Source organism: Chelon labrosus (genome assembly GCF_963514085.1).
Source record: "Chelon labrosus genome assembly, chromosome: 20".
Taxonomy (NCBI): Eukaryota; Metazoa; Chordata; class Actinopteri; order Mugiliformes; family Mugilidae; genus Chelon; species Chelon labrosus.
Genome location: NC_140353.1, coordinates 14047994 through 14064474, shown reverse-complemented (window position 1 = coordinate 14064474; position 16481 = coordinate 14047994). Strand labels below are relative to the sequence as shown.

Below are 16481 nucleotides of genomic sequence, written 5' to 3'. Positions count from 1 at the left end.
CAGTAATTCTACAGCCTTCACACCTTTTAAAACAATAGTGGACTACTGTGTGTTTCATGATGTGTGACAGCTCTCAGTAATGAAGAATTGTTCTCAAAGCTGGTGTTGTTGCTGAATGAGGCAAAAAAAAAAGTAATTTACCACTTCTTTCGTCTATCAGATGAAGGCAGCCCAAATAATAAAAAAAGAAAAGTCTGTGAAAATGAGTACAAAAGCCATTTAATCGCTCTCATCTTCCTCTTAATAACTGCAAATTTCCCCTTGGGCCCATGGGAGAGGGCCTCTCTGTGCCGCTGCCACCTTATCTGTCGGCTCCATATTTCAGCATGCTGAGCGGCTCCCTCAGTACCCAGCCCCCGGCCTGCTCTCGCTGGGGCCTGTGGGGAAGCTGGGCTCCTGGGCCCGCCATTGTTCTGGCCTGGGAGGAAAGTCCGGAGAGAGTCCTGAAAGCCGGAGAGTGGGAATATTAAAATATAAAAAAGAAAACTTGAGCCACTGCTTCATTAAGTGGCAGCCTTTCACAAGCAAACATATCTGAAACCGCCCTCTTTCAGAGGCAGTAATTAGCAATTTGGAAACCTTGCCCCCTCAGGATACACTGTTTCAATTTAGTCAGCAGCTTTAGATTCTTAGGCACTTAATATTCATTGTTTCTGCCGTCTTCCCAATTTCTCGACGCACATTGTCTAGTCTTTCTCTGGCGATAAAGTGTTTTATCTGTCATGTAATTCGTCTTTTCAACGAGCCCTCTGCAAGAGAAGTTAATTTTTATAAATAATTTTCAAAGGGATTTGTGAAGAATGTGAGGGATACGATAGCAAAGTGCTCTTCAAAAAAGTGCCAAGCTGAATATCACGCCGAGACTCGCTGATTAAGTGTGGCAATAGAGAGCGTATGGGAAAAGTTTCGACAATTTATTAGGAAGATATGTTGCGGGAAAAAAAAAAACATTCTCCTGGTAATGACGAGGATAAAAAGATTCAACTTTAAATGGCATTTGATCAAATTACGGCAAATATATCAGCATAGACGTTCATCATGCAGAAAGCATCTTCAGAGTTTGCCAGATTTGCAGCTTAACTGTGGCTCTTTGCCATAACGTTACTTATTTCTACACTACAGTAACTCAATTATGCATTGCTATCATGAATTATTTGCGTGCGTTTATATCAGCATAGTAAACCCTCTGCATGGATTTAATAGCAAATGTTTGCACACTGCTTATTAAGCCAAACCACATATCATACCGCAGGGGGTGCCGACTGACACTTATCTGTGTCTCCGCGGAGCCTTTGTTTCAGAAATGCTACCACTTCCATTCATTTCCAATCAGCATTGTCTAATAGAAATAATTGATTTTTGCCTCTTCTTCACAAATGGAAAACGCCTGTGATTAAACATTTTGTCTCCAAATCTGAAATCCGAGATTCCCATCAACACTTGAGAAAAACAGGCAACTCATTAAAGCGAAAAAATAAAGAAGTAGCCAAGATGTGAAAGGAGGAGGCAGGGAATGAAATAATGAATGGAGTCCGAGCGAGCTATCTTTCCCGGGCAGAGCGCCACTAGGGATGCAAACTCTCAGCCACCAGAAATGAGCTACCTATCTGTGAAAAGAGTGACTGCTCCATCCTATTTGATTTGGCTCTCCTATCATCTCTTAAGAAGATGTCAGCCTTGCTTCTTCTATTGCTCTGAGCCTTTATCAACCCGGAGACGATTTCCCTGCAAAAAAGAGAGAGAGGAGAGAGTTAGAAGGGGGAGAGACGCATTTCAGTGCCTTTCAGGGAGCAACACTAAAGAATAAGTGTTATGCGATAAAAAGGGGGTTGTTAAATAGATCTGTCTATTTGTATGGTAATAATGATCGCTTAAAGACTCGACTCTCCGTGACTTGTAGAACAAGGAAACAAATCTGTATTCAGGTATTGTGTTAACACGACTCTCCGAACGACCTTGTGAAACTTTCATACAGTTAAAAAATGAGTTGGATTGGAGTATGTTTGTATCATTCTTCTCTCTGTCCTTTCAGAGAGGAGGACTTCCCGCACTCAGCCGCAGCAAAGGTGTCCATCTCTACCACAGCGACCCTGTGCATTTGAAACGATCTCAGTCAAGAGCTTTTATGCACAGATCTGGTACGGATTTGAAAGTCTTATTTGGTATTCATTGTTAAATTCAGTATATCAACAGAAAAGTCAGTGATTACAGGCCATTTCAAATTTAAAAAAAGTACTCACATCCCTCCATTATACTACAGAGGAACGTACAAAAGTACTACAAGTATTGTAGTGCTTTATGACTCAATTGTCACAATTAATGGATTAACAACCGACTATGACTTTAATGTTGCAGCTGGTCGTATTGGAGCTAATTTGAACAATACTTTTAACAGTATTTTATAACTTAAGCGTATATTTTATATAAATATATAAAAATGTAACTAATTAGTATCCGTTTAATAAATGCGGTCGAGTAAAAGTTGAGATTTTCCCCTTCAAAATTTGCTGGAATGGACGTAAAGTGGAAGCATTAAATTAGTACCTCAATAACTTCCTCATTGATTACCAACTCCTCCTTGTTTCACCATAACCATTAAAACCCACACAGATGAGCGCTGATTGTCACAAAGCCAACCCTGTGGTCTCTCATTAGGATTCAAAGGCTCCGGTTTTCTATCCCCATGTGACATAAGCTATTAACAAAATGATGTAGAACCTCAGGAGAAGAGTGTTGTTGATCAAAGCCTGGTTTGTTTGTTGCGCTGCGTACCTGGAGACCCTCCTGTACATTGTTTCAGCTGCATCACTGTCGCGGGTAGCGGTGTCAGCCTGCTTCCTGGAGGTATGTTTAACACGTCAATTTACCGCAAGGATTGAAACTGTGCCCGTATCTTCTATCTCCTCTTCAGATACCTGTCTGGCGTGAGAATAGTGCGGCAGATTCTTCAAGAACCGATCTGGAGAAGTATGTCTGTGAAGGCTCTCGGTCATCAAGGTCATGGTATGTCCAAAAAGCACTTAAGAAAGGCAACTGGACTCGTAGAGTCTTTGTTTTTTGTTTTTTGAGAAGACGCTTCACCACTCATCCAAGTAGCTTCTTCAGTTCTAAGGGACTGGTGGCGAGATGAGCCTTAAATCTTAGCCAGAAAAGACAGACGGTTTGAAAGAACAGCAAGGTTTTTCCAATCTAACATAGATGGCTTCCTTTGCTCCTCTTTCAAACCGTCTGTCAAACCGTCTGTCTTTTCTGGCTCAGATTTAAACTCGGCTGTAGGATGAGTGGCAAAACATCTTCTCAAAAAAAAAAACCAAAAAACCTCTACAGGTCCAGATGCTTTTCTTAGACACTTTTTAGATCTGGAGTAGTAGAAAGCTGCCATGTCACTGCTGGTATAATCTACCAGTACATACTGCATTAGTGACGCAGGGGCTTAGACTGCTTAACATAATATGACCTCAAATGGAAAAAGAAAAATGAATGTGTTCTGATTAGCTAACACTGAAAACTCCTGACTTGCCAGAGGAGGGTGGATAAACAGTCACAAGCGTTTTTCTCTAATGCAACTAATCTCAACCTTCCTAAATGTTAATGTTTGTCGAGAGTGATTCTTTAAATCCATTCTCTGCAGTGCTATATAGACCCACAGCCTGTGGTCCAAACCGCCTCGTCTAAATCTCCTGGAATGGGATCCTTCGGTAAGAGGAATTCAACAATCATTAACATCATTAACTACACCCGTGATTCTCCTGCTTTGTCACAATGCCCTCCAGAATGATTATCTTTTCCGCAGCAAACAGTTTGACTTGTCATATTAGGACAAGTACTCGAAAAGGTGTTAATCACTAATCACATTAACAATAGCTCTATTCTGTTCAAGTGTAACAGTGAGACGATTTGCATCCTGACACTGAATCGAATTGATCTCATCATTTACACCTGGCCTCGTCCTGCTGTGACATGTCAAAACGTCTTCTGTGTGACAATATGCTGTCATGCGTTTGTGTTACTTTGTCAAGGCTTTGTATGCCTGACCATCACACCAGAGAGGCAGATTTACTTTGAATGGAAATTTGCATTCAGAAGGCATCATACGTGCTTGTCTTCAATTATATATGATGCGCTTTTACAGATAAGCTCATCAAGAAATGTTTTCATAACTGTAGACAGTCCCTGATGGTGCTTGTCTTTGATATTACAGTTTGGGGACTTTTCTGACAACCTTAGAGTGTTATATGTCTCCTGTTGTATGTAAATGCTCTGAAAAGCCCTGTTCCTGTGCTGTTTGAAAGGTTCAGCTGTCCACCATATAACACATTTGCATAATGCTGGCTTCGCAGCTAGCCTCCAAACAAAGAGCATAGTTTGAGGTGGTAGCTAAACTATCCACATGTTCCTTAGCGGTTGACTGCAACTAACTTTGAGCTAACATACAAGGTGATGAGCAAGGTGAGGTAGAGGCTAAGCAGGGAATTCCAAAGTCTTCCCCAACTTGGTAAGAACAATCCAGTTTGTTTTGGGCAGAGCACTATGGCCTCGGACTCCTCATAGCTGCATCACACTCATCTGCAAGCTGTCCCAGTATATGCTGAAGGTCGTGGTCTGACGGAGCTAACAGGACAACATCATCTGCAAAAAGCAGAGATGCAATTCTTCAAGCTCCCGTGTTGGACACTTAAGATTCTGTCCATGAATATCATTAACAGGACGGGGGACAAGGGAAAGTCCTACACCTACTGGAAACGTGCTTGGCTTAGTGCAAAGTATATGGACACAGCTTTCACTTTGGGTATACAAGGACCAGATGTCTCAAACAACAGCAATGGCTCATAATACTCCCTCAGTACCCTCCAAAGGGAACACAGTCCTAGGCCTTCTCCAAGTCCACAAAACATTTGTAAACTAGACAGTCAAACTCCCATGACCCTGTGAGGCCAAAGAGCTAGAGTTTGACAATCTGACTCTCCTTTCCAGAGCCCTTGAATAAACTTTCCAGCTGAGCAGCGTGATACCCCATAATTGGAGCGCATCCTTCAGTCCACCGTTCTCACAACGGAAACCCCATCCCCAGTATGCCACTCCACAGGCACCGTTCACGACCTCCATGCAACATTGAAGAGGCGAGTCAACCAGGAAAGTTCACCAACATCCAGAGTCGTCTCAGGACAAATCTCATCCACATGCGGCGCCTTGCAGCTGGAGCGCTCCTCAACAACCTCAGCAACCTCTGCCAGGGATGAGGACGAGGCTTCATCCAAGTGCTTCAGACTTCCTCATTCACTGAGGTTCTGATCTAGCTAACCTATTTATGTTCAAATGGTTCAAACTAATACACTGGAGGCCTACTTTTATCTGAAACTGTGTAGAAATATGATGATTGTTTTGCAATCTCAAGAATCTGAATAAGCCACTGTGGGGCGTGGCTTATGTTACCATCTTTAGACTTTACTCATAGTTATAGAATGAGAAATAAGAAGACATGGTACAAGTACTATACTTCTGTGCTAGCCTTGTTAAATAGCCCAAGCATTCAGACAATAAACATATCCATGGGTATGAGTCGGTTTATATCTATGAGGCTTCTTCATTTTCAAGGTACAAGATCAGGATTCACACATACACAAATAAAATAACCTGTGTAGCTTTATTAATGTAACATAAAAAATAGTATTAACACAGATTTTAGTATCTCAATATTTTGATAATAGTAGTAGTTAGGAAATTTTGTATGAATAATTGTGTCCTAGTAGATCGATACTGGTAAAAATACTACCCATGAGAGAGAGGATAGCTGCATTTTCTACACCCCATTACAGAATCCATTTCATTTAATATATTAAATCATACAGTCATTATAGGTACAGGCCATAAGGCTTACTGATGTCGCTGAGTAGGTATGCTAGGTTAATATTAAATAAGACTGAGAACGCTCTTGGAAAGGAACAAAGACATAAGTACTCACTCCCCTCAAAGAGTTCCCATCATTAGTGGGCTCACTTTTACCTAAAATTGTGAAGAAACATGCCTATTGTTTCTTTTTTTTTTTTATCATAACATATAGAACAGTATTTAAGTGAGGCAGTGAATAATTACATACACGCTCTAATTATATAAAGTGTAACTGTAGACTGCTGGCTAACCCAGAAAAATATCAGTCTACTATGCAAAACTAAAGAAACCCTTTTTGAGATGTCATTCCTCTGTATTTATTTTATTAAAAACTGAAATATCAAAAATGAGCGCTGGTTAAGGTGAATAGAGAGGTTACTTAGACGTCTCACCACTTACAGAGCTGTAACCGTGGCCCTTTTGTGTTACTCTCCACAATGTCTGCTGCTGAACAGAGGAGGAGGAGGAGGAGAAGGAGGAGGAGGGAGAGGAGGATGCAGACTACACGTAGCTCTCCAGGCCCAGCGTGGAAAGCACTAGATTGATTAGCCCGCTCAGTTTGGCTGATTAATCAGGGCCTGTTAGGTGGAAACGAGCACCATTTATGGCTGATTATCTTCCCAGAAGGCACAGCCTTAAGGTGCAATCCACAGAGGAACTTTTCCACCTCCGTTTAAAACTAAGAATGTCTGTCTCTTCATTACAGCAGTGATAATCCTGGTTACATGTCTGGCTTCATGACGTTTCACGTTTTTATTTTATGAATATTATGCGCCATGTTGGGCTCAATTAAGCTCGGCTGAGTATACATGAGGAGTTTGTTTTTCCACTTTGATTCAATGCAGAAATATCCAGAGCTTGTCTGTATTTGATTCAGGGTCATCACGACTCTAAAGATTGCAGACATCTTTCTTGAGTGGCTTAAATCTATAATAAAAACAGGTGGAAAAATAATAGTTTACATTTTTTCTATAATTGCTCAAATGCTTTATCCAATAAAGAAAGAAAGCAAAGAGAACACTAATCATAATCAAATTTTAACATGTAATCTTTTTCTAAAGATAAAACAATATTTTTAGGGGAAGTCACATTCACACCTGTAAATATAATATAATCCAAGTGCTGGAATGTAGCACAAAGAAAACAGATAAATGGAGGGAGGAACATTATGTTATAATGTTATTATATTATTATACAATTATACAAATATTGACAGAATATTATACTGACTTTAAATGTACACATTATGTCTGATTAAAATACACATTTTCTATGTTTACTGGCTAATCTTGTGTTTATTTCTCAGACTTTATCATACTTATTCTGTCTTTAATGGTTTGTCTTTTAATTAGTTTTTGCTACCTTCCTTGTTTAGTGTTTCATTACAGTTTGTACCTATGTAAAGTGCTTTGAATAACCTAATTTTACAAACTGTTCAAAATGTCAAAACAGTTCTAATTGTGTCAGATGTGAGAATGTGCTGCTTTACACTGTGCCTTGTAATAGTAAATGACATGTCTTCAACTTTGGGAACTGTTGGTTAAATCTGATGGTTAGATCTTTTATGAAATTAAAAATCCATAAAAATGTCAATCAAGCAGCCAGCGGATGAAAACAGGTAGCTGCAGCCCTACTGCTGTGCTGGTTTGACACCATATGCAGCTCTGAAACAAAATCTCATGCTGCAGTGGAAACTGCAAAACCTCGACTAACTAACTAACCAACTAACTGCAGGCTCTGCTCCAGTAGCAGTGAATGAAAGACTTTATGCAAAGTGTCTGTGACCTTTTACATTCAAGTGAGCTTGATATTATAGTAATGCTGACACTTCCAAATTGCCAAGTGAACACCTATCACCCCGAGGACAGTCGCAATCACCCTTTACATCTTGTACAGTTCGTTCTCAATGGAGCCAGACCACAGTGTGACACGAAGCTTTAACTTTCTGTTCCCTCACTACTGTAAGAGTCAAAAGGTTCACTAATGCACAGCAAATTTCATTTGAGTGGCAACTTTTCTTCTTTGTGTGCTTGCCGTGTTGCACCAGAACCGTATTTGCTCTGTAAACACTAGAAAAAGACCAATCTGGTCCTAACGGCATCCTCGTCTCTGCGGAGGAACCTTTAACACCAACACCACAGATCATGCCGTTGTCCAGCCTTGCAGCCTACACTCCAGAGTGGCCTTCCCCAGCCTGGTCACCCGTTTCCATTTATCTGCTGGGATAACTATAAAAATCTGTCAGGAGGCAGGGTGTTTTTTTTTCTCGCTCAGCTCAGCCCCGGCTGGCAGATTGAGAGCCCCCTGTAATGCACAAGTCTGTTTTTATTATTCTTGCTGAGGGAACACTATTTCATCAAGTGCATGATTCCACAGAAGAGAGGAGATAGCCCCAGCCCGGCTATATTTCTTCCAATCAAACATTCCAAGGGGAAAAAATGAGTGGGTGCCATCAAATCCCAGAATAATGCTGCCAGATTTTATGTAAAAAGAAGGACTGATGGACAAATACAGGAAGGCAAGACAAGTTTAATGACGTGTGTTCAGGAGCTGAGATTGGAAAACTGACAGAGAAAAGCAGCCTCTTTGCCGGAATATAAATTGTTGTGCGCTGTAAAAAGGCTTTTATCTGGAGTGAATATGGGACGTAATACACAGGTCAGGGTTAAGTCATTTTCTCCGGCAAGTTAAGCGAATAATGAAGGCGAGCCCGCGCAGAGAGGAGCACTGCTACTGCCAGTTTGTCTTCATTTATTATGCCAAATCTCATGATTTTGGCGTTGGCGCGGTGAGTGCTCTGGCGCGCACCGGTGGACGACATATCGCTTAATTTACACAAGGTAATGAAAGCAGGGAATGGGAGGACAAAACAATTTACCTGCTGACACGGGAAGAAGTGATTTGCGAACATGGGGGGTGAACGAAAGAGCAGGCAGAGGGCCAGGGCCAAAGGGTGGAAGAGGAGCAGAGATAGGGGATGAGGGGAAGGAAAGAGGGAAAGGGGGAGCAGGGGGGAAAATAGAAGAACAGGAGGTAAGGGGGGAAACCTGACAGACAGGCAACTCAGACTGCGGCGTCTGCTCGTCAGGCAACGATGATGGCTTCAATGAGGCAAAAGTAAACTCTCCCACTCTGTCTGTCTCTCCCTCCCCCCACACAAACACACACATCACAAAAATAGACGCAATCAGGGGGCGAAATTGACCTCAGATCTGGAGGGTCTGTGCTGACAAGGCCCTTGTTTTACTCCTCCTTTCTCCCCAATTGTAATCAGTTATCAGAGAGCCACTTGTGAGGCAGGGGCGGGAGGCTTCAACATCACTCTGGAGCTGCAACAGGTATTTTCACCCAAAGACCAAATGTCTGGCTGTTGTTCTATATTTGCTGACCAGTTTGGCGATCACGTTTGAGACGGATATATTCATACTCATGCAAAATAACAGCTTCTAATTTGAAAACAGAGTTTATCTAACCTGCTAAAATGGTACCTAGCAATATTTTTTCTCCGTATCCACATATATTGTAACCAAAGTAGTAGAAGTTACCCATATTAGGATTAGTGCACTAATGGTTTGCTAAATTAGTGCTGTCAACAGCCAATCACTCCACAGTACTGATGGATGCAGTCTAAAAGTGCACGATTGGCCATTCAGCTGATGGCCTTTCACACAAACAGAAAAGAGTCTGGCCTGGACTCCCTGACAATATGGCTGCAGCAGCACTGTAATTTTCCAATCACTAGCCCTTCAGGCCGGGCCACTCCTTAGGGCAGTAAGATCAGATGAGCTTGGGCATTTTCTTTTGTAAGAGGCCAAACTCTATTTGTCTGCTCACAGGAACAAAAACAATCAGGGAGCCGAGAGAGACTGGCTTTTTGGTCTCTCTGGAGACGGGCCAAAGACGGAGCAGGAGGAGGAAGAAGAGGAGGGGGGGGGGGCAGCGGGGGGAGAGACAGTGGGGTGACACAGATAACCGAGTCCACCCCTCCTTCTCCTCCTCCTCCTCCTCCTACCCTCCGCCCGCTGTGGGTGGTTGGTTCTGGTGATGATGAACGGGGGGACGCGGCTCAGCACCAGGTCCCCGCTGTCAAGGCTCTCCGCAGGACGAGACAGAGAGAGGAAGTGTCACTCTCGGCGGGCCTGCTGGGCCAACCTGGACTCTGCTGAGTCCTGCTGCTCGAGTCTTCACAGCAAATCAAACACCATAACACCCACCCCTCCCCAAACAAGGCCACACACGCAGCCGGGCTTCTGCCTCTGTCTGGAAAAATGTGTCAGAAAACATAAGCCGACCGCTTTATTCGTACACTGTATCTGAATATGCACTTCTATCCGTCAGATGTGAGACGATATTTGGGAATGTACGGCCTGAGTCTCCTTGAAAGAGAAACTAGTGTTTGGGCTGCAGCTGGAAGGGGGCTCTCCTCTGTCCTCCACCCTCCCCTGGCCACAGCTCTCTCCACAGGCTTATTTCCCCTCACAATGAGAGGTGACAGTGAACAGTGGAACTCGTCAGTGTGAATAACACGCAGTCACGCTTGGTGAGACCCTCTGGTGGAGCACGACACACACACACACACACACTCGCGCAAGGCGGCGCACACACCGAGGCTCAAGGGCCCAGCGGTAGGCACGCTGTCAACCTCACCGCGCTGCCTTCCATTACAGCTTAACCGGGGACAAATTGAGCAATCTGATGGGTTAAATTTGACATGTTTGCCCGTCTGACCCGTGTTTGTTGTACAGTACAGTTTCCACGGTTCCGCGGGGTGAAAACAGCGAGCCGCAGGACACGGATCTCAATGAACGCAATCAGCATAACGTGCAGTTTCGGATCATAACGAAGGTTAGACGTGTTCTTTTTATTTTTTCCACCTCAGCCGAGCACACAGTGCTGTACCATCAAGTGTGTGTGTGTGTGGTAGTCGCATGCGCCTCAGCTTTAGTCTTGCAGTGTCCTTCAGTGGTGCCTTATAAGAGCAGCCCATAACACAACCAGTGGTCAGGCTTAATTTACCCACTTTCTCCGTCCACTGCCCCATCAGCATATAGTATCACATAACTGCTAATGGGCTAATGGAGGAAGAAGGGAGGGAGGGAGAGGACGACGGCGATAGTTAGGGAAATGGAGCTCGGGTTCATCCAAACATTTAATAACTTATCCAATCTGGAGCGCTCACCTCTTAGGTGGGCTAATTACATCATTTAACTGGCCCGGACGAGAGGGCCAGCGTGGACGTTCCGTCTTACAGTGTCATCACATAATTATGACTTATGCCGGCGAGGCCCAGCAAGCTGGATGAAGTCAGCTTGCCATAAATTTTAATGATCACTTAGACAATACGAACATTTGCAGGGCCTCGAGTGAATTAACAGGGAAATATGGATGCCATCAGAAGGCGCAAAAGCTGGAGCTGAAGAAAGGGGATAAGAGCGGAGGAAGGGGAGGCGCGCTTACAGGAAGCAATGGTGTGTGTGACACATTCGGGAGCAGCGAGTTTAGACCGGGCAGACACAGTTGCTTGATTGTGCGAGATCAGGTTCTGTGGTCACTGGGCTGCTAGGAGGCCAGCGTCAGGCCTGTCAGAGGGCTAAACACCCGAGTATAGTCTGTTTCAATGGAAAAACAGCAGCTGACACTCAACGCTCGCGGGCCAACTCCTGACCTCATTCTGCGAATAAAAGCGTGCACGGGGAGGAGGAAAGCCTGGCACGTCCAATATGGAAAGTCGATGCTTCATTCCTGATTGCAGCAGAAGTTTCTAATAACTTTCAAAAGTCAGAAAAAAAAACAGAAGAGGCTATAATGTTGGGAAAATAGATGGGGCATAATGAAAAGGGCTGAGTGTCTTTTTTTTTTTTTAATAGCTGTAAAATGGCTAATTAGCCTTCTATGATTGATCATTGTGGGAGCACGCATTGGGAGCTGTGAGTCTCCTGGGCTTTAATAGTTTTCTGGTAAAATAATTTTACATTTCTGGTGTAATTAAGAAATGTTCTGTGACCCCGATGACCTTTGAGCATGCTGTGTAGCAATATTTTTATAAGTCGGCCTTGGTTTGTTAACATCAATAAAAAGAAATATTGCCATTGTAGTAGGAAAATGTAGCTTAGCATTGAAAATATGAGCGTAAACATTTAGAAGAGAATATTGATTTCAAGATAAATGTGGCCTATAAAGATATTCAGCTCTTATGAAAAAGGTAGAAGGGAGAGCAGGCCAAAGAGAAGCTGATCTCCCTTGCACTTAATATTAATGTCTGTTTTGCGGCTATCCTGTTTCCGGAGGACCCGGCTCCTGCGGTGGAGCGATTGAATGACAGAGATTACCTGTTTGGAAAGCCCCACGAGACAGCTGATTGATAATGCATGACACAAAAATGTTTTTGTTTACCCACAGATATGGGATTGAGCAAGGTTTCAGTTTCTTGTTTTTTCTTAAGAAACCTGATTCACTGGACCGAAGTGGACTGTGAGGAGGGGAGTCGCGGGTCAGGAGGTCTGGACTCGGAGTCGACTGCGGCGTCTGGCTCCGTAGGCACTCGTACCTTCTCGACCGTGGTGGGGGGGTCATCCACATCATATTCATCCCATCCGGCCCTTGTTGTCCTGGAGCGGATATGACACGAAAACATAATCTCACACCACAATTTCATTCCTTCAGCGGCATTAGATTAGATTGAAACTTCCCTGCACACTTTCCCGGGGCTGTCAAATGAGCTGTCAGTCATGTGTCAGAGCCGGCCCCTGCTCATCTGCTCTAATACATCACACAGCCTTTTATATGGATCAGTATGAGCGGGACTCTCAACACAAACGCCAGCAGCTCCTCCGCCGAGACGCGGGGTGATTGATAACATTTCCCCAGCTCTTCACACTCATGCCCATTTGTATAGTTGGTTGGAGAAGGGCCCCTGGTGTCCACTGACATGTACAGTGCCCATCAACGCCTCACAGAGTACATGACATCAGCCTTGGAAACACACAAACCTGCTCTGATGCATGCCAGGAAGGGACGGCCTCCCATTCATATTGACAAATCACTTGTAGCGGACACTGATATTTGTATTTTCAGGACAATAAAAGCGAGAGCTAAATCAACTGCTTAACCCACATATTATCACAGCTGATAAACGTTTATTGCTTATTAGTATGTCAGCGCAGTTTACTGCTTCAGATGTGCCCTGCTGCCGAGTCTAGTCTGACTGTTGAGAGGGGGAACCCTGAGACTGTTTTCGTATACAATTATGTTGGCATACTGGCCGAGCTAATGGCCACTTGGCACATGGACAGCTATCCATCCCAATCTCAGCTTCACTAATCCAATTGAGGCAACCTGCTTGGCATGGGGGAGGCTCATCTGTCTTTACTGTTCATTAATAGGGCTCCTCCTCGAGCTCGGAGCCCATTCACATTCCTTCGGATCGGCTCGAAACCAAACACTATCACTAAAACAGTGGGTGGAGGAGGGGGGGGCAGATATATAATCACTACTGAGATACAGAATCGCTGGAGTAAAGTATCAGAAAACATGAAACCTCCCAAAGGGATGAGTTGCATACTTTCAATATAAAACACACTTTCCTCTATGTATGTAATTCAGCTCAATATCACAACAACTGTGCTGCTTTGCTTTTCTTACTTCAAGTCCTGAGTAAAGAGCCTTTTTTTTTTCTATCTGAGGCTGGGCTTTACGTCTAGCGGTGGAATGATAATAATGTTTCTAATCTTGTTACATTGCACACAGAATTGTCTTCCATGTTAATGATAGACCAGCCTCTCCCCCTCCCTGCTCCACGGAGATGCTTTCTTTCAATTTGTGTACTGTCATCTCCCCGCCACGCGCTTGAAATTGATGCCCCCTCTTCTTTTTAATTAAATCAAAAAACAGTCGGGGGTCCGTGCAGGTGGGGGAACCTGCTCCGGCGTACAGCCATCACGGAGACCTGGCTGACTCCAGGACGAATCAGGGTTGCTCCTTTTCATCTCTCTCTCTCTTTCTCTTTCTCTCTCTGTCCAGTCAAACTGAGATCACATTTAAAATACAGTTACCGGCCACTAATGAAGTGGCTGGTGAGTGAAATACTAGTGAAAACAAATGCATTCTAATATAACAGTCCTGCACTAAATCCCCATTCATGACTGTTATAATGTTCAGTTTATGTTGAAACAGAGTACGAGAGGTGGCAGTTCAATTGTATTATTGTTTTGGAGGATGTCGTTTGTGGTGTTGTTGAACTGGATTGAAGTAAACACTTTAAACTCACACATTTCTGTCATTTACCCTAGCCAACAGACTGAAATGGGGTTGTCAAAATAATAGAAACATGTGTCGGAAACCACACAATACAGTTCAATACTACTACAAGCCTCAAAAGTAAAAACACAGTTTAGTTATTTCAAACAAATGCCGAATGCCTTAACCTTCATGGAGCTAAGATTTAGTGCATAGTTGTTGGACGCATTCATGAGGCCGGTGAGTGTACACACACATAAAAGACCTCAGTGAAGTTAAACATTAAATTCTAAATGATTATTATTCAGTTTCAATCCACTGTTTTTGTCAAGAGAAAACCATTTTATGTTGGCTTCCTTTACAATCTAACTTTCTCCTAATATTGATTTTAGTCAAAAAGCCAGTGGACATTTTTTTTTCCTGGTAAATAAATAAATAAATAACAATCCCAGGAATCTTTCTCAGGTAGGTTTGCCCTCGGGCACAGCTGAAGCCAAAGTCTAAGAAATGAGAGCGTAAAATTCCCACACATTAGAAGGCGGATAATTGGATTTCGTGTGTCCTGTACGGTGGGCGGTGTGGTTCCTGCAGCTGTGACATTATCAAGGTAACATAACCTGAAGGCTGCGGTGTAGCGGCAGCACAGGCCCCGCAAGGCCTGTCCTCCAGTTCCACATCACTGCCTGCTTGGCTATTCATCCTGTGGACCCTGCAAATGAAATTACGGGAGGAAGAGCAAAGGACATTCTTTGGGAATTAATCCCATTTATGCCTAAACCCACTTCAGATTTTTATAGTGAGGGCCCTCTTTAGATGTAAGGCGCGTCCACAATTAGACAAGGCCTTAGGAGGATTGGAAAATACTGCGTGTGTTCGTTTGTTTGGCGGGTAAATTGTAGACAGAGACGGGACACAGAAAAGCCCAGTAAAAAAGAAAACTGAGCAAAAACTTAAAAATACTCTAAAAAATATAAGCAAACACCAGCCACGTAAGCGTCATTTGACTTGAGCAAATAAATGCGCGGTTAAATTCAATATTGCAGCATGGATAACAGCAAGCATTTGTGTAAATGTATTAATCTGTGGGATAAAAGAAAAAAAGGAAAATAGCTTCCATACTTACCAGTGAGAAACTGAAATGAAAACTGGATATGAATACATCTACAGCATTTATAATCTATATTAATTAACATATTAACATATATACTTTTTAAATTAATTACCAAAACATTGTGCGGTGTAGAATCAAAGGCTATCTCACATTTATCAACTAAAAGAGACTAGACAAATTAAAGTCTCTGTTTCAGATCAGATGTAGCACTGACCCAAGATGTCCTCCTCCATTACAGCCTGTTGTCTTTGTAATGAATGAAAAAACAACAACACAACATTTGATTTATAAGTTAATTCTATCATGTTTAACAAGAGTGTTAAACATGAAGAAATCATTCTTTTTATATTTTTTTCTTACATAAAAAATAAAAAAACAACAACTAAGGTATCTGCTAAGGAGGCCCAATATGTAGAAACATTTTGTAGAAATATTATGTCGAGTTTTGATGCCATTTTAGAGCTAATATGTTCAGTGTTAAGTGCTGAGGCTACACAGTCACGCTAATTTGAACCATCAGCTGTCTGACGTGACTTTTTTTTTTTAAATAAATAAATTAATAAACAATAGTCCCATCTTACCTCTGAGACAAATGGACGAATTGCATTCTCCCTTGTTGTTATTTTCTGCTTTGCATCTCAGCCTTGACAACACAGTCAAGAGAAAAGAAGAAGAAGAAGAAGAAGAAGAAGCACCTGACATCAATTAGCCTCGTCTGTGTACTCTCGCGATGCACTGCAGATAAACACTGCCCCCTAGTGACGACACGTGATTACAGCTGTTCATTCTGTCAATCTAATGATCCCAACAAGTAGATTTAGGACAATTATCTACTCTGGACTTTTTTTTTTTTTTTATAAATTCACTTAAATTTTATAAAAGTGTACCGTGTGTGTATAACGTTATTTTTTTCTTTGTTAAAAAAATAAAGCATAGTGTTTTATGCCATATTTAAGCATCTACAAGTTCACATTTTAAACAACTATGAACACGTTTACATGAATGCACTTTTTAAATATATATTTTAGAAAAAATCTATGCAAAATATTTTGTAAGATAAGCTGGTCCTGACGTGATATATAAATTAAGATGCATATGGCGTATCCTTTGCAATACAAAGGTGGACACACACACACACATACACACACAATCACGCCACGCAAGTATTAGTACAAGGGCTGGGCTGATTACATCTCCTTCACTGTCCTCATCAAGACCAGCGCAGACCACAGTCAGAGATGAGAGG

General features: G+C 42.6%; 1 protein-coding gene across 1 annotated transcript; it reads right to left on the bottom strand.

Moving 5' to 3' along the window:
• Positions 1–203: 203 nt before the first annotated feature.
• LOC311505385 (uncharacterized protein) lies at positions 204–15955 on the bottom strand. Its single transcript, XM_084568933.1, has 4 exons — positions 15817–15955; positions 12437–12497; positions 1604–1725; positions 204–443 (listed from the first exon to the last, which is right to left on the bottom strand). Exons 1-4 carry the CDS (start codon positions 15935–15937, stop codon positions 343–345), a joined length of 405 nt encoding a protein of 134 aa, XP_084425059.1. The 5' UTR covers positions 15938–15955; the 3' UTR covers positions 204–342.
• Between the last annotated feature and the right edge of the window lie 526 nt (positions 15956–16481).